At 42.7% G+C, this 19388-nt stretch overlaps 1 protein-coding gene across 1 annotated transcript in view; it reads right to left on the bottom strand.

Moving 5' to 3' along the window:
• Positions 1–19388, bottom strand: part of SYNPO2L (synaptopodin 2 like) — a 94749-nt gene that overhangs the window by 40576 nt on the left and 34785 nt on the right. Inside the window, exon 2 of the mRNA XM_044298250.1 lies at positions 8824–8975. Within this exon, the coding sequence (XP_044154185.1) occupies positions 8824–8975 (152 nt within the window). The remainder of the gene's footprint in view (positions 1–8823; positions 8976–19388) is intronic.

The following is a 19388-nucleotide window of genomic DNA, read 5'->3' as shown; positions in this document are numbered from 1 at the left end:
CACGAAGCTGTTGTGGAGCTGGATAGCTCCATCAGTGACAGACTGCTGCACCCTAGCTGCACGAAGGAACGTTATCGGAGGTCCTTCCTCCCAGCAGCGGTTAGGATTTATAACCACCACTGTTACCAGAAACCAGTAGTGAATTTTTTAAGTACATTCTGTGTTATGTTTTTCTTGTATTTTATTTTTTACTCTAATTTTGCGCATGTTGTAAATGTGATTGCTGCTGTTATGCCAAAATTTTCCCACTGGGGGACAATAAAGGGATTTTCTTCTTCTTCTGTTGGCTAATGCATTTTTTTAGGAATATTTCAGGAACGGTAGAGAGCTGAAACCCGGTCTAAAACCTTCCTGGACACCTGATGTACCTGTGTGCCAAATTTTGTGATTGTAAATGCGATGGTGCGGATTCCTTTAGTGGACGTACACACATACACATACACTCAGCTTTATATATTAGATAGAAAAATCTGTATCAAAAACATATCTAATGAGCTGAGAAGATTGATAAATAGTTTTATGGGAAAATATTAGCAGTAATTCCTTCTCCATGTGAGTATGGATACAGTGTGTAGCTGTCGATCACTGAGTAGGACAATCAGCTGGACTCATAACCAAAGACAGAGTGGGGACATAAATGCATAAAAAATTTCATTATTTTAATAGTACGGATGGTGGTGCCTATGATGTTTATTTTTTTAATTGTTTATTTTTATTTTAGAGAAAGGGGAATGATTATATATTTTTTTTTTAAACTTTATTTTACTTTTTTTAAGCCCCCAAGTAGACCTCAACATGCAATCATTAGATTGACATTTGTATAAAGTAATGGAATTGTATCCATTACAATATACAAAGATGCATATTCCAATTCATTGGGCTACAGTAATAAGCCTAGTAGCCTTGTACAGGCTATGGCTTACTACAATGGAACGCCTTTCCCAATCTTAGCCAGGGGGAAGTGTTCCTGCCCATGTGCACATCTGTTCCTGCCCTTGCCTACTTCCAGTTTTTTAGCCTTTCAGATGCCGTGGATGCCGTGATGCCATGGTGTGTGAAACAGCAGTCACCCGGTAGCTATGGCACTTCCTCCACTCTGGAACGGATTCCATTCTTAAAGACCCGACATCAACCGTACATGTACGGCAGATGTTGAGAAGGGGTTAAAGGTAACTTATCAGTTCAACCCAAAATGTCTGTTTTACTCTAGGTTTACATCAGCATTAAGAAATCCAACAGACTGTTCTGGCAGAGGAACAGCCTGCCGGAGTTCACCGTATTTGTCATAGCCGGATAACGCTGTGAAATGCTGGATTCCCATTGACTATAATGGAATCCAACAGGGATCCGGGTGGCTTCTGTAAGAAATGGTGACTTCCAGCTGGGCAAAAAGTTGTGTATGCATAGAACAGCTTGCTGTATTTCTTAAAGAGGGTGTGTGGGAATCATTGAGCAGGCACCTGGGGCAAATGCGCCGGGGGGTCCTGTGACCCCCCCCCCCCCCCCCCCATGCAGGCGATCACAGCAAACCGCAGGTCTGCGCCCCAAGTTTTTTGGGGCACAGGCTTTTTTTTTGTGCATACGCTAACTGTGGCCGGCACTCTTAGCCCCCGGCCACTGTTAGCGCATCGCACACCCCACTGCTGATCAACTTCGGACAGTTGATCAGCGGTTTTTAATTTTTTTTTTACTTTTTTTTCAAATTTTCTCCCCTTTTTTTAGTCTTTTTTTTTCTGTTCGTTTTAGGGATAAAGTACGTGAACACCCGTGCCCCCACACACACGCACACCAAATAAAGATTTACGCACACCAAATAAAGATTTACACACACGCACATACACACGCAGACACACACTCCCCTATGACCTGCCGGACGTTCTCGGCCGAGGAGGCATACGCCCAGCTTGCCTCCGACTCCGAGAGTCCCAGTGAGGACGAGGATGACCCCACTTTCCAGTTGTCATCCGCGTCCTCCTCATCATCTAGCGATGATGATGAGCCCCCAAGGCGGCAGAGACGCCGCCAGCTGGAGCAAGGGGACCGCCATGCTAGGGACCCTGTGGCCCACCCTAGTACGAGCAGCTCTGGGGCTCGTACTAGTTTTCCGGCCCACCAGTTAAATCCACCGGAGCACCCTGCCGGTGAACTTGTCTGGTGTACCCCAGAGCGATACAAGCCCGTGATTCCTGATTTTGTAGGCCAATCAGGAATCCAGATTTCCACAGTGGGCTACACTGAATATGACTTTTTTAGTAATTTTTTCAGTGACCAACTGGTAAATCTAATGGTGGAGCTGACGAACCTGTACGCCCAACAGTTCGTTGCTCAACACCCGGGCTCCATTTTGGCTAGGCCCGGTGGCTGGACGCCGGTCAGTGCAGCCGAGATGAGGGCATTTTGGGGCCTCATGCTGCATATGGGCCTGGTCCAAAAATCCAGTGTCAGGCATTACTGGAGTGGGGACGTCCTCTACCAGGCCCCACTTTACAGTACCGCCATGACACGCTCCCGGTTTGAGGCCATCCGGAAATGTCTGCATTATTCAGATAATGCAGCATGTCCCCCCCCCCCCCCCCCCCCAAGGTGATCCTGCCTATGACCGTCTGTATAAGATACGGCCGGTCATCGATCATTTTAGGGCCAAATTTGTACAGGCCTATGTACCTGAAAGGGAGGTCGCGGTTGATGAGTCTCTCATTGCGTTCAAGGGGAGACTCATTTTCCGCCAGTATGTTCCCTCAAATCGGGCGAGGTATGGCGTGAAGCTGTACAAACATTATGAGAGTACCTTAGGGTACACTTACAAGTTTCGTGTGTACAAGGGGTGAGATTCCCGTATTTAACCCCCAGAATGTCTCCCCACTCTGGGTGTTAGCGGGAAACTTGTGTGGGACCTTATGTACCCACTGCTAGATAAGGGTTACCATAACTTTTATACTATTATCCCCTTGTTCCAGTCCCTCTCCGCCAGATCCACGCCCGCTTGTGGGACCGTGTGGAAAAATTAATGTGGCCTCCCTGCCCACCCCCTCCAGGTACCTATCCCCAGGGGTGCGACCCGTGCCCTTACCAGTGAAAACCTGTTGCTGGTCAGATATAAGGACAAGAGGGATGTCCTTGTACTGTCCACAATTCATGGTAACAGCATCACCCCTGTCCCTGTGCGAGGTACCGCGGCAACGGTCCTCAAGCCCGATTGTATCGTCGACTACAATCAGTATATGGGAGGAGTTGATCTCTCTGATCAGGTCCTCAAGCCATATAATGCCATGCGCAAAACCCGGGCATGGTACAAAAAAGTTGCGGTCTACTTGGTGCAGGTTGCCTTGTACAACTCTTTTGTGCTGTCCCGGAGCGCTGGCAACACAGGGACATTCCTTCAGTTCTATGAGGCAGTCCTCAAGGCCCTGATCTTTTCGGACCAGGAAAGAGCAGGCCGGAGTACCTTGGGAACTGGAGGCGCCCGGATCGTCCCTGGCCAACACTTTCCAGGTGTGGCCCTCATACTGGAAAGAAGGGACGAACCCCAAAAAAGTGCAGAGTGTGTCGCAGGAGGGGGATACGGAAGGACACCACTACTCAGTGCAACACATGCCCCGATCATCCGGGCCTCTGCATTGACGGTTGCTTCAGGGAGTATCACACTTCCATGGAGTACTAAATTTATATCCCAATTTAGCACTGACTATCGGATAAAAAAAACTGGTTCTCAGACTTGACACCCAAAAAAATTGTAAAAACTAAAATAATTTTAAAAAAGTATACAAATTAGGTATCGCTGCGTCGGAAATAATCTCCTAATCTCCTCTATAAAAATACCCCATGACCTAACCACCCAGATTAACATGGTCCAAAAATAAATAAATCTTTTTTTGTCACCTTACATAACAAAAATTTTAATAGCAAGCAATCAAAGAGTCACATAGCCCCCAAAATAGTGCCAATAAAACCGTCCTCTCATCCCGCAAAAAATAAGCCCCTACATAAGATAATCGGCTAAAAAAAAATGACTCTTAGACTTTAGAGATACAAAAACTTTTTTTTGTATCAAAAAGATAATAGTCTAAAACCTAAATAATTGTAAAAAAGTAGACTTGTTAGGTATCACCGCGTCCGTAAGAATCTCCTCTATAAAAATACCCCATGACCTAACCCCCCAGATTAACACGGTCAAAAAAAACTAAGAAAACGGTGCCAAAACAGCTATTTTTGGCACTTTTCCATTTCAATCCGTTTTTTCCGGTAACAAAGCAAGGGTTAACAAAACAAAACTTAATATTTATTACCCCGATACTGCAGTTTACAGAAACGCCACATTTGTGGTGTAAACTGCTGTATCACTAAAAGGGGCGCAAAAGGAAAGAACCGAAATGGTTTCTGGAAGGCCGATTTTGATGGCCTTTTTTATTGACACCATGTCCCTTTTGAAGCCCCCCTGATGCCCCCCTAGAGTAAAAACTCCCTAAAGGTGACCCCATCTAAGAAACTACACCCCTCAAGGTATTCAAAACTGATTTTACAAACTTTATTAACCCGTTAGGTGTTCCTCAACAGTTAATGGCAAATGGAGATGAAATTTCAGAATTTCAATTTTTGGTAACCTTACCTCACAAAAATGTAATATAGAGCCACTAAAAATCATATGTACACTAAAAATAATCCCAACAAAACCGCCACCTTATCACGTAGTTTCCAAAATGGGGTCACTTTTAGGGAGTTTCTACTCCAGGGATGCATCAGGGCGGTTGAAACAGGACATGGTGTAAATAAACGAGTCCATAAAAACCAGCCCTCCAAAAACCAAACGGCGCTCCTTTCACTCTACACCCCGCTGTGTGGCCGTACAGTAGTGTACGGCCACATATGAGTGTTTCTGTAAATGGCAGAGTCAGGGCAATAAAGATACAGTCTTGTTTGGCTGTTAACCCTTGCTTTGTTAGTGGAAAAAATTTGTTTAAATGGAAAAGTTGGCAAAAAAATGAAATTTTCTAATTTCATCCCCATTTGCCAATAACTCTTGTGGAACACCTGAAGGGTTAACGACGTTTGTAAAATCAGTTTTGAATACCTTGAGGGGTGTAGTTTCTTATATGGGGGTCACTTTTTTTTGGAGTTTCCACTCTAGGGGTGCATCAGGGGGGCTTCAATTGGGACATGGTGTAAATAAACCAGTCCAGCAAAATCTGCCTTCCAAAAACCATATGGTGCACCTTTCCCTCTACGCCCTACAGTGTGCCCGTACAGTAGTTTACGGCCACATATGGGGTGTTTCTGTAAACGGCAGAGTCAGGGCAATAAAGATACAGTCTTGTTTGGCTGTTAACCTTTGCTTTATTAGTGGAAAAAATGGGTTACAATGGAAAATGTGGCAAAAAAATGAAATTTTCAAATTTCATCCCCATTTGCCAATAACTCTTGTGCAACACCTAATGGGTTAACAAAGTTTTTAAAATCAGTTTTGAATACCTTGAGGGGTGTAGTTTCTAGAATGGGGTCATTTCGGGGTGGTTTCTATTATATAAGCTTAAAAAAGTGACTTCAGACCTGAACTGATCCCTAAAAATTGGGTTTTTGAAAATTTCTGAAAAATTTCAAGATTTGCTTCTAAACTTCTAAGCCTTGTAACATCCCCAAAATATAAAATATAATTCCCAAAATGACCCAAACATGAAGTAGACATATGGGGAATCTAAAGTAATAACTATTTTTGTAGGTATTACTATGTATTATAGAAGTAGAGAAATTGAAACTTTGAAATTAGGATTTAAAAAAAAAATATGTACATTTTTATTTTTTTTATAAATAAAAATGAATTTTTTTAACTTCATTTTACCAGTGTCATGAAGTGCAATATGTGACGATAAAACATCTCAGAATGGCCTGGATAAGTCAAAGCGTTTTAAAGTTATCACTACTTAACATGACACTGGTCAGATTTGCAAACAATGGCCTGGTCCTTAAGGTGAAATAAGGCTGTGTCCTTAAAGGGACACTGACAGGCCCAATAAGCATATTTAGCTATATATATGACTGCACAGGTCTTCTAATGTGTATTAAAATCATATAAATATACCCCCTGTCCAACTTATAAATACAGTAAACTCATGTTTTATAACCTGATAGAATCGTCTTCTTTCTGCCCAAGGGGCGGCGTTTCAGCTTCACTTGTGCCCAGCCAGCCGTGCCCCAACCGCCGTTTTGAAGCGCTGCCCAGCTCATCAATATTCACTTCGCTGGACAGCTTCTGCTGTCCCCGACGTTCCGAGATCCCATAGCTTTCTACTGGGCATGCGAGGGATCTCAGAACGTCGGGGACAGCAGAAGCCGTCCAGCGAAGTGAATATTGATGAGCTGGGCGGCACTTCAAAACGGCGGTTGGGGCGAGGCTGGCCGGGCGCAAGTGAAGCTGAAACGCTGCCCCTCTGGCAGAAAGAAGACGATTCTATCAGGTTATAAAACATGAGTTCACTGTATTTATAAGGTGGACAGGGGGTATACTTATATGATTTTAATACACATTAGAAGACCTGTGCAGTCATATATATAGCTAAATATGCTTATTGAGCCTGTCAGTGTCCCTTTAAGGAGTTAAATATTATTTTATTATAAATATATTCCAAAATACCTTTCATTAGTTATAAAGGCTTGTTATATCTAGGGAGCACATATCAGAGGAAATAAAATGGCTGCCGTCCTATTATTACACACAAAACCTGTCCTCATCCCACAGCAGGCCAAGTTACTTCACACCACTGAGCTGCCCCATCCTCCTCTTTGCTCTACTTGTCAGGGATTATGATCCTGAATAGAATAAAAGAGAAACACCACAACAAAGAGTGATTAGAAAGAATGTTCCAGAAACATGGGAATTTGCTAAAACAGACATGTTTCTGGAGCAGGTAGGTCCTTTTAGCTTGCACGTTTCCAGGAGCAAGAAGCAAATACAATAATAAGTATTCTTTCCATTTTTTGATGCCACAAGTTTTATTTTTATTTTCTACTAGATATTAAGCCTGTTACAATAACGGGCGCTTGAACAGTAGTGCATAAACATTAGTAGGAACAGTCTATAATAAATGGCACTGGCAAGACTGGTGGCTTTGGCTGGTGGCCAAGACTGTTGGCTTTGGCTGAGACTGCTGGCACTGTGACTATTGGCTGAGACTGCTGGCACTGTGACTGGTGGCTGAGACTGCTGGCACTGTGACTGGTGGCTGAGACTGCTGGCACTGTGACTGGTGGCTGAGACTGCTGGCACTGTGACTGGTGGCTGAGACTGCTGGCACTGTGACTGGTGGCTGAGACTGCTGGCACTGTGACTGGTGGCTGAGACTGCTGGCACTGTGACTGGTGGCTGAGACTGCTGGCACTGTGACTGGTGGCTGAGACTGCTGGCACTGTGACTGGTGGCTGAGACTGCTGGCACTGTGACTGGTGGCTGTGGCTGGTGGCACTGACTGATGACTGATATGGCTGACACTTACTGGTGGCTGAGACTTCTTGTACTGTGACATGTGGCTAGTGGCACTGACTGATGGCGGACAGCTCTATACGCCGGGCGGGCAGTTATGGGCAGCGCAGGCGGTGTCCGTGCATGTGTGCCGACTGGCCGGCGCGCTGCGCATGCGCACGTAATAAATCGCCACACACGCATGGACACAGTACAGGCACACAGGGCTTATATTAGGTAGGATATATAGTATAGGACATTGTATAGGTCAGTGTGACTATAAGGCTGGGTTCACACGGGCGTGTCCGGATTAGGTCCGGATGCGTCCCGGTGTATTGCGGCAAACCCGCGCTAGTAGGTACGCAATTGCAGTCAGTTTTGACTGCAATCGCATTCTGATGTTGAGTTTTTGTCGCGCAGGTGCAATGTGTTTTGCACGCGCGTGATAAAAAACCGACTGTGGTACCCAGACCCAAACTTCTTCACAGAAGTTCAGGTTTGGGTTCGGTGTTGTGTAAATGTTATTATTTTCCCTTATAACATGGTTATAAGGGAAAATAATGGCATTCTGAATACAGAATGCTTAGTAGGTGACCTATTGAGGGTTAGAAAAAAAATAAAAAGATTAACTCATCTCCTCCTCTTGATCGCGTAGTTCCCGGTCTCTTCTTTACTTCTTTAATGATGAACTACCTGCTAGGACCTGTGGTGGCATCAGATCACATGCTCCAATCACATGGTCCATCACCACGGTGATGGACCATGTGATTGGAGCATGTGATCTGACGTCACACCAGGTCCTTTAGCCGATAGCGCATCATTAAAGAAGTAAAGAAGAGACCGGGAACTACCCGATCAAGAGTAGGAGGTGAGTTAATTTGTCACCGTGATTTTGTAGTAAAAAGATCACAGAGGCACGGAGCATTATCAATCATGTTAATGCTCAGTCTGCTTCTGCAATGGGGCTTGGAACTCTTTCACGCAGCAGATGTCACGCACGGCATCCGCTCGTGTGAAACAGCCCTAAGGAACGGAAGACGCTGCACAAGTGCGGCCACCGCTGCAGTACTGCTGCGGTGGCCGTAACCCCTGACAACAAGGAATAAATAAAAGGAAAGAAGAATTAGGAAAAGGGAGAGAAGGAGGCCATATAGAAAATAATATACATAGAGTAAGCTTATTATGTTAGAAGGAACAAAATGAAAGCAACTTTGCAAGATGGGACAACCCCTTTAAGCTTATATATACACTACATACTAGATCAGGTTGGCCAGCCCTGTACTAGACGGATAGACAGATAAGCAGATGGATAGATAGACAGACAGACAGACAGACTGTGGATATGTTATATTAGCCATTTTTTTGTTAATTACCTCTTGACATGAAGATGGAGACTGCCTTCTGATGAGTCTATCATCTGCATTGCTTGTGCATGTGATAATCCAACACACGGTTTCCCATTGATCCCAATCAGTTCATCGTTCTCCCGCAGCCCACCACGACATGCCTTGCTGCGCTTGCGTACCTGTAACAAATAAAAAAGTAAATAGATGAAAATATATAGATGCAATTGCTATGGTTATGGTAACTAGTGATGAGCGACACGAGCTTCAGATGTGTAACATCCCAGAGTTGTTACCAAACTCTTTTTCCCAGCTACCACATGTTAAGTGTATGTGTATTGTCAGTCTGTATAATTCATTGTTATTATATGCATTTTCTAGGCCTGCTCTATACAGTTGCTGTGGTTCTCCATGTACACCAGCAGGTGGCAGCAATATCTAGCAGGACCCTAGACAGTTTAGTATTGCTAGACTGGAATAGTTTATTCCAGTTTAGTCCTCCCTCTGTGAGCAGAAGTGGGCCAGTCCCATGTCCTGTCTCATGGGGAGAAGAGGAAGTTCTAGTGAGTGTACCAGCCACCCCAGCTAGGGGAAGGTTGTGTTAGTAGGAGCTCCCAGAAAATAGGGATCCCAAATCAGGACTCTGTCTTGGTTGAGACCAGAGAACATTCCCAGCCTGAGCCATCAGCCTCAGCTGGTTGACAAGCAAGCAGCACATCCAGTCCTCCAGGAAGAGCATTCCCTGTGAGCATAGCTGTGAGTAATATCCAGAGACCAGGAGAAGCCAATTTCCTCCTCAGCTAGTCAGGCCCACACCAAGCAGAAGATAGACAGAGCAGAAGATAGATACCTGCCATATTCTCCAGGCATATGATAAGAAGCAGAAGAGATATTGATCCCTGCCACATATTGCAAATACCTGCTGGGACCTAAAGGACTATTGCTGTAACTCATGTGGATTTATGCTGCATTCAGTAAAGACAAGTCGAATTATACTTCAAGTCTGGATCTCATTCATTCCTCAATTACTCCTACTAGCAACACTCAATTTATTGCAAGTGAGCCAGGATCCAGGAGTTCAGCCGTACCAAGGTAGGAGACACCGTTGACACTATACCTACTACCACACCTTAAAAGGCCCTGAGACTGTACCCTGCCCACGGTGCAATTGGCGTCACGAACAAAAACTATTAACTATATCTACACCTGACCCAGTCAGTGCATGTTATTGCGCCAGTGTGCATTAGTCCCAATCCAGCTTACGTCAGATGCAACATCGAAAGTCGCTTCGTTCAAAACTTCGGAATAATACCATATGGAGATCTGTCTCCATGCAGTATTAAAATGTATGGGCTCTGATGAGCCGAATGTTAGTTATTTGTAAAGTTGAGTTTTAAAGGTACCTGTTGAAACCGAAGCCAAGTTCAGTTTCAAGTTTTAAAGTGCTTTTCCACATTAAAAATCAACTACCGAAGTTATTCAACTAAGTCATGCACGACTTTGCGAATAACTTACCGTACTTCAGCTCATCGGAGCACATACATTTTAAAGCTAGGTGAATAGTAGTGAATTGAAGAGCAGAAGATAGAGTACATACAGCATTACTAACTGTAGCACCATCCCATCATGTCTGTCAGTGTCTGTGTAAAAAAAGATGTGTTTGTGTTATTTTTTTTCACACTAAACTTCATTAACAACATGACAACATCACCTACACATGACTTCCCTCTTGCCTTTTTTGCCAAAAACTCACTAAACAAGAGGGTGGGGCCAGCCCACCACCACGAAACTGCCTCTAAAGTCTGCCAGTTAACTACTTCCTTCCCATATGCAGCCTTTTGAAATGCAGATGCACAATAAGCAATTTGAGCTATGCAGTAGCATTTGTACTATGGAAAATGTATAGTTAGCATACATTAACCCCTTTATCAATGAACCACAGTGCACTATAGCATTGTGCCTTTTATCAATGAACCACAGTGCATTATAGCATTAACTCTTTTAGCAGTGAACCACAAGGTCACTGCATTTAAACCAGTGGACTATGCTTCCAACGGTATATCTTTTTTGTATCCTTTTCCTTGTTTCTGCAAGGCAATGATCTCAAGTCTTAAAGAGGTTTTCCAAGAATTTTTTTTTTACTGATGACCTATCCTCTGGATAGCAGGAGAGTGCGCAGAAAATGGCACAGAAAAAGATAAATGTCCTGTACCCTTCCCCACCCATGCCACTCCCCCTTTTTCTAGCTCTGGCATGAGCGGGGAAAAGTTGCAGATTGCAGCACAAAAAACCTTTGCACCGCATCTGCGATAGATATACTCCAGAAAGTGGCACATATCTGTTAGTAAATGACCCTCTGTGTGCTTTACCAGGCACTTTCATTTTTTTAAATAAATAAAAAATAATATATATATATATATATATATATATATTGTGTGGACCACAAAGGAAACCACAAAGGTATTGAGGCAACCACAAAGTCTTTAACTTGCAGTTTCTCCACCTGTGGTCCACAGCAGGCTTTAGGGGCCTGTTTCTCAGCATGCAGCTCCCAGCCCTTTTGCACGGCACAAGTGTTCACATCCCAAAACACACAGGGACTGACAGATATCCACTGTGAGAGAGGAGTAATCCACACACAGCTGAGACTGCTGGCTGGGATTTATATAGGCCAGTAAAGACCGGGCCTGGAGCATGGGGAGGAGCCACCCACCCAGCACTTTGGCTACTCCCAGTAAGAGCCGGCCCAGATCAGCTTACAGCCATACTAAAATAGCAACGTGTCAACCAGCACTAGCTGCTGCTGACACTTTAAAAATACCGGCTCTTACTTCACCGAGGCCAGGAACCTTGGTGACAAACACATTCCGTCAACGATGGACCCTTGCGCCTTCCTACAATTTATATATATACAGTACCACATAGAATGTATAACAATCTACCCAGTTGATTATGGATGCATCAAGTGGCTGAGATGACTTATAGGCACAGGCCAGCCAGTATGCTTATTCCTCAGGGACCCGTCTTCTTGATGTCACTGCAGGGAACCCAACAATCAATGATCTTGTAGTGTCTTGCTGCTGTCTCGCATGTACAACAAAAAAAAAAGATACGATCTTCAATAAGTTTCTCTTTTACTATATTTTACTTATCCTCTTCCTAACCTCAGGGAATAATCCTGATTCCCTACCTCTCCACCCCTACCCATTCCCACCCAACCCATTCCCTCTGGACAGTTCAGGATTAAAAAAAAAAAAAAATATATATATATATATATATATATATATATATATATATATATATATATATATATTAAAAGAAAAGAAAAAGAAAATTACTGTATATATTTTTATTCGTTTTTAATATATATATATATATTAAAAACTAATAAAAAATATATACAGTAATTTTTTTTTTCTTTTTTTCTCCTCTCTTCTCTATACAAAATAAATAATCCTTTTCCCCTCTTATCCTTTCTTTACACCAAAACCTTTTTATACTTAATGTTAATAAAAATTCTTCCAAGCTGTCCATAATACCTTATGAATATAAGTTTTTGTCTGTTATACCACCACTTCTCCTTAGATCTATTCAAATTTATAACAGATATTAATTCCTAAATTAGCAAGTGGGCGTAAAAAAAAAATACATTTATATATCATTTGTGCTTTTGTTCCTTTAGCCTTTTGTGGTATATCTCCGAATATGCAGTACATAATTCACCACCACCATATGGGTAATATCTGCTTCTAACATTCCATATCAGAGACAGGCCTAGGTGTATTAGTATTTAACTTATGCGACTATCTAGGTGTAAGATATCATTAGTGCAGCACTATAAATTGCATTACTCTATATGGTGGATTCTGAGTAAATTTAGACTTATTACAAAAGGTTTTATCATTGCTCTATGGTTATTGAGCCTATATCCCTTTCCCATTTTATCTTACTTGTGTGCTCTAAACCTTCATTTATTAACTCACTTAATCTAATATATAATAGTGATATTAATATATATTTACCTTTCCACCCAGAAATAAAGTTTATCAGATTGTGATTCTCAGTCAAATATGTATTTTTATTTTTAGAAAAAAATTCTAATTTTTACCCCATTTTTTAATATCCTTAATCAGTGCTTGAAAATCTAAATACCTCTCCTCTTTTATTACTCTATTAGTCTGACCTAATAATACGGTATTTCCTTTGGCTTTAAATTACCATCTTGTAGAAACTGGGAAATATACAACATCCCTCTCATAATCCACTGTTTAACTTTATCGACCTCAATTATGTGTCCTATTTTACCATTAAACAATAAAGGAGTAATATATTGTACTCAAAACAGGGATTTTGCGACTTTTTGGACTCACTTGCGCAAACTTTTTGTGACTTTTTGCATTTTTACACCACTCACTCAAATTCTGAAATATGGGTGGGAATGTGGGTGCGGTTAACTATGTTAATGAGTTTCACTCCAGTTTACACTAACACTTTTTAAAAATTTCTAAATCAAGAAAGAGAAAATGTCCGGCTCACAGTCAATTTGTGTATACTTTACTAGATCAATTCAGTAGTAAAGTATATGCAAACTGACTGTGAGTCGGACATTTTCTTTTACTTGTTTTATACATTTTAACATCAATTGGTAGTTGGTGGGCTGCGCTCCAATACATAGACTGGTGAGCATCTCGAATACATTGTATCTTTTTTTTTTAAATTGCAATCTCACACCAGTAGGTGGGTGGAGTAGGATAACTGGAGTAGCTTTTCTAGACAAACAGTGTTAGCTTTAAGGATGAGACAAATTTATCACGTGACATGTGCAGTACTTATGCTTTTTTAGTTATAGATAGATAGAGATAGAATGGTGCTGTGTCAGACTATGAAAACGAATTACACCAACATCTAAATACCCTGTCCCTTACTTGTTCACTACATTCTCAGAATCTATTGCAGAGTCCTAGTTCATTCTAAATAGCTTATGACATCTGTGCAGCTGGCCCTCCATCCATCACCATTTGGGTGTTAGGGTTTCAGTGTCTTTTTTTCAAGCAGCAACAAACTTAGTGGACTGTAAGCCAAATGAATGAATGGTAATTGTATTTTTTTAGCCCAGTGAACAGTGCAAGATAAGGTTTATAGCAGGTAATATACCATGTCAATGATGTAACGTAGACAAACATGGGGTTTAAATTTCTTCAAAAACATGCTTACTGTTTTCCAGCTATACTTTTGTCTGTAGCCCACACTCAAAACGTAACTGCTGCCCTCTGAATATGGCAATACACATTATATGTGTGCAGCCAGCCAGTCGCAGGGGCAACACATGAGGTGCACGGTGGACCGATGAGGGGCCAAATGATATAACACACAGTTCATCAGTTTACTCACGGTTAGCAGATAGCCTCCCTGGGCCAGGCAGCACAGTGTTGAGGTGGACAGCACGAAATCCTCCGGGGCACGCTCTGTGGTAGGAAGCATCAGCCAAGATGGTGGTTGAGGTGCCCTTGATGTTAAGGGTGCTTAGGGTGCTTGTTGCGGCTGAGTCCCTTGATGGTTTTTGTCATGACGCCAGTACCGTTAATGGTGGTACAACCATAAGTAGTAATAATGAGGTAGACAGTGGTAAGATGCAACTCACAACTTTTACTTTAGATGTCTTAGTTGCAGCAGTACAATTATGCAGTCTCTAGATGGTACAGAGTTAATTCTGCAAATCCACTGTTTTAGGCTGTTTAGGTTTCTTGGTTTTGGAGCAGTGGGTTAGGTGTACCTGGTTCCTTTAGATGTGCTGGATCCTATTCCTTGACTTTCCCTACAAGCTGAATACTTTGGACAGGAAAACTTAACTGTCTCTTAGAAGTTTGGTGTTGTTGCCTGAAGCTATAAACCTCCACCATGCAAAGGTGTCTGGGGCCCTCAATAATGGCTCTTATCACTGATGAATTCCTAGGTTTCTTTTCCAGGGAGGCAAACTCTTCTCCTACTGGTCAGGGATGCAAGTCTACAGTCCGGCTACAGAAGGAAAACGCTCTTCTGCGCCTCACATCTGAGTATCACCTCCTAGCGAAGTTGGCTCAACTCACTAATCTGTGTTGCGAAGTCTTCACTCTACATTTTCTTCCCACTAATTTGATCTGACTACCTCAGATCTGCTCTCTTCTGAACTACATCTTAATCTCCTAATCTGATCATCTGCCTGACTAGGTATATATATAGGACCTGAACTTTATCCCCATCTAGTGGTGGGATGTATAATTTACACCTAATAGTCCTGTAAACAGGGATTTTGCAGGTACACAAATGCAAAGTTATACATTACAACCTAGTGCTTTTAATGATATAAAAAGTGCTTTTAAGCAGTGCCCACACACACGTAGTGGGACGTTGCGTGTGTATCCGCCAAACCCAGCCATTTTTCTGTGTTTTGTGGCCTTCCAACTATTCTCCGATGGCTGCGAAAAAAAGGATTAGGCAATGGTGGATTTCAATGCCTGATCCTTTCATTAGCTGGGAGAACAGTCTGGCCCCAGCTTTCTCCCGTTTCATTACATATGCATGCTCGACTAACTGACAAAAATCACAGAAAGCCACTTTTTTTTTTTACCCACAATTGGAACAACAAAATGAACAATAAAAATAGCCCAGATACTAATATGAGCAGCAGACATTGTGACCTGGAAAACAATGCTAAAAGACATAAAGGCTTACACAAGCACTTACAGCTTCTACAAAATCTCACTAGTCAAAAGTCTCCTGTTTTTATGTATTGTATTTGAATTTATATAAAATTGACAAGTCTGCCGTCAAGAGCCCAGGCCAGTGACTGTTTCCCTTCCTACACAGCACTCCTTGCAGTATTTTTTTAATTTTATAAGACGTGGTGCACATTATCACATGATAATTATGTTGTGGTATGACAATGTACCTAATGCCGGTCAATAAATCTATCAACTACACCAGTCCTGTGTCAAGGGAGCCAGGAAACCAGACCACATGCAAATGCAGGTAAAATGAAGTTGTTTATTTAAAGGAACATAAATACACATTCATCAGGGACAGCGAGGTTAGGAAGAAGCCGGTCAAGTCCAATGCAGGTAGTCGTCCAAGCCGGAATCATGTCCAAAGCGGGTAGTCGTTCAAGCCAGGGTCAGGTCCACGGCAGGTAGTTGTCCACGCCGGGGTCAGATCCAAAGCAGGTACGTCTGCATGATTGCGGGGTCGAGAGCCAGAGGAAACGTCAGCCAGGCCCGATCATACACAGGACCACACAAGGAGCTCAGACTGCCAGAGATGCACCCTGGAGCACAAACACAAGGGCAATGAACCTGAAGCCTAAGCAGACTGATATAGTCAGGTGTTGCCACATCATCACTGTGCGACACCCAGGCAGCAGGCAAGTGATGATGCACTCAGAGGTTATAAGAGACTGCAGTCTGCACATGTTCAAAATGGCAGCCACCATGAGGACAAGGTAAGACCTTGACATCCTGCCTCTGTAAACTACCTGCACCAGGGTCTGAACTACTATTTTACTATTTTCTTTGCAATCTAATAGTTACAGTGGTGACTCTCATGACTCGGTCAGCAGGCAGAACAGCGGTGGAGCAAATTATATTACCTAAAAGCGAAGGTATTTGGGCTCACAATATACAATATGATCAGATGTACACTATGAAGCACTATGATTTTGTTTTCTCTTGACTGACACACAAATCTATTCTCATTTCCAATTCAACCTTTCTTCACTTCACCATACTGTAGATACAAGATCCTACATGGTGAATTTTCTACGGATCAAGTGGATCAATCTGACACAATAGCTCACACAATAGTCCTTAGACTTTGGCGCACTTCCATTAATAAAGTAGTATTTTATGTTAGTTCAAAGCGGAGAGGATTGTTGATGTAAATTAAAACTGCAGGCCTGGTCCACTTTGAATTGTCTGTCTGGCATACATCTTCTTACATCTACCTTGAGCAGATATACAGTAGATTTGCGCCATCTGCAACTTTTCTCTACTCTCCATGTTGCCAAATTTGGCTTAAAGAGGTTTTCCAGGATTTTAATATTGATGACCTATCCTCAGGATAGGTCATGAATATCTGATCGGCAGGAGTCCGACACCCAGGACCCCCGCCGATCTGTTGGATGAAGAGAAGGCCACGCTCCAAGCGAGCCCAGACGTCCCATCATTGTTTACCTGCTCACTGTCGACATCGCAGTGAGTTGTGTAATTACACCCAAGCCATCCCATTCACTTCAGCGGGACGGCTCGTTCCTATTCAAGTGTATAGGAACGAGCTGTCCCATTGAAGTGAATGGCACGGCTTGTAATTACACCTGCTCACCGCTGCGATATTAACAGCGACTAGGTAAACGATAACACAAGAAAAACACGGAGCGCAGCCTTTTCTTCAACCAGCTGATCGTTGGGGGTCCTGAATGTCGGACCCCTGCCGATCAGATATTGATGACCTATCCCGAGGAGAGGTCATCAATATTAAAATCCCAGAAAACCCCCTTAAGCTACATCTACTTGAAGACCACACTGACTTTTCTTGCTGCTGTTTGGTGAGTGAGGAAAAAAGTTTTTTTTTTAAGTGAAAATTTTGTGCACATTCCAAAGTACATTTTTCAATGCACCGTATGGCAGCAAATGGGATAAACATATGGATAAATGTGTATAAAACTGCTAAAAAAAAAAAACTGCAACAGAGGTCACATAGGCAGTTGCATTTTTTATGAGCGCTTCATGTTAATACTGAGGTCTTTGGGGTGGAAAAGGCCATAAAAACAACACATCTAGAATACGCTGACCTAAACTGACCTAAGTTCTGTGTGTAAATCCAGTATTAAAAAGTGACTACCTTTCTAGGGTTAACGCTACAACTGTGCATCAGAGAATGTTTCTAGAAGACCCCTTGATTTTGTCCATATTATCTAATAAAACATATAGAAAGAGGTTGTCCTTACTCCACCTGATTTTTTTGTCATAACAATGGAAGAATCCTAAATGGGATCAGCATAAAAGCATAAGTGCTTTATGTAGGTTATCCCACATAAAGTATCTATTACCTATCCACTGGATAGATGATAAATATCTGATCATGGGGGTCCAATGGCTGGGCCCCAGTGCCACCCCAAAAATGAGCGGTGCCTTAGTCCATTTGGGTGAAGCAGTAGCGCACATGTCAGACCACCGGTCCATTCACTTCTATGGGACTGATGGAGCATTGTCTAGGTCAGTCTTCTTGAAGTGAATGGATCGGTGGACTAACGTGTGCATTACCACTCCATACAGGGGGGCTTGAGGACCCCTAGTTCTTCAGATTGTTAGGGTCCCATCGGTCAAGTCCCCAGTATCTATCATCTATCCTGTGGATAACTCGTTTGGTTAGTACAGTTGCAAGAAAAAGTATGTGAACCCTTTGGAATGATATGGATTTCTGCACAAATTGGTCATAAAAAGTGATCTGATCTTCATCTAAGAATAGACAATCACAGTCTGCTTAAACTAATAACACACAAAGAATTAAATGTTACCATATTTTTATTTAACACACAATGTAAACATTCACAGTGCAAATGGAAAAAAGTATGTGAACCTTTCGATTTAATAAGTGGTTGAACCTCCTTTGGCAGCAATAACTTCAACCAAACGTTTCCTGTAGTTGCAGATCAGATGTGCACAACGGTCAGGAGTAATTCTTGACCATTCCTCTATACAGAACTGTTTCAGTTCAGCAATATTCTTGGGATGTCTGGTGTGAATCGCTTTCTTGAGGTCATGCCACAGCATTTCAATCAGGTTGAGGTCAGGACTCTGACTGGACCACTCCAGAAGGTGTATTTTCTTCTGTTTCAGCCATTCTGTTGCATACTTCTATGCTTTGGGTCGTTGTCCTGTTGTAACACAGATGGTGGACAGATGGCCTTAAAGGGAGTTTGTCACCACTATATGACCATATACAGCACTTACATGGCGCTGTAGCACACCTATACATGATTCTAATGGTACCTTTGTTATTTTCTTTAGACATCCAGAAGCAGGAAAAACTATGTTTATTTCATATGCAAATGAGCACTCTACTTCCTTTGCCCACCCTCCTATTTCCTTGTATCATCCCTAGGTCCGGCTGAGATACCGCACCTGCGCACTAGCTTCGCCGGGCCGGGGCATGCACACTGCAATGCCCATTTTGGGTACGGCATCAATTCAACTAGTGCGCAGGCGCCAGCTGGCAAAGCAGTGCGCAGGCGCGGGATCTCGGCCGGACCTAGGGATAAAACAAGGGAATAGGAGGGCGGGCAAAGGAAGAGGAGTAACGGTTAAAAAGGCAGAGCAGCCTGGGCACCTACACACTGAACGCCGCCCCTGGGCACTTGCGAGTGCTCATTTGCATATGAAATAAACGTCATTTTTCCTGCTTCTGGATGTCTAAAGAATATAACAAAGGTACCATTAGAATCATGTATAGGTGTGCTACAGCGCCATGTAAGTACTGTATATGGTCATATAGTGGTGACAGACTCCCTTTAAGTTCTCCTGCAAAATGTCTTGATAAACTTGGGAATTCATTTTTCCTTCGAT

This window comes from Bufo gargarizans, chromosome 6, assembly GCF_014858855.1.
Source record: "Bufo gargarizans isolate SCDJY-AF-19 chromosome 6, ASM1485885v1, whole genome shotgun sequence".
In the NCBI taxonomy this organism is placed as follows: Eukaryota; Metazoa; Chordata; class Amphibia; order Anura; family Bufonidae; genus Bufo; species Bufo gargarizans.
Note: the sequence above shows the minus strand (reverse complement) of the source record. Positions and strands in the feature narration are given on the sequence as shown.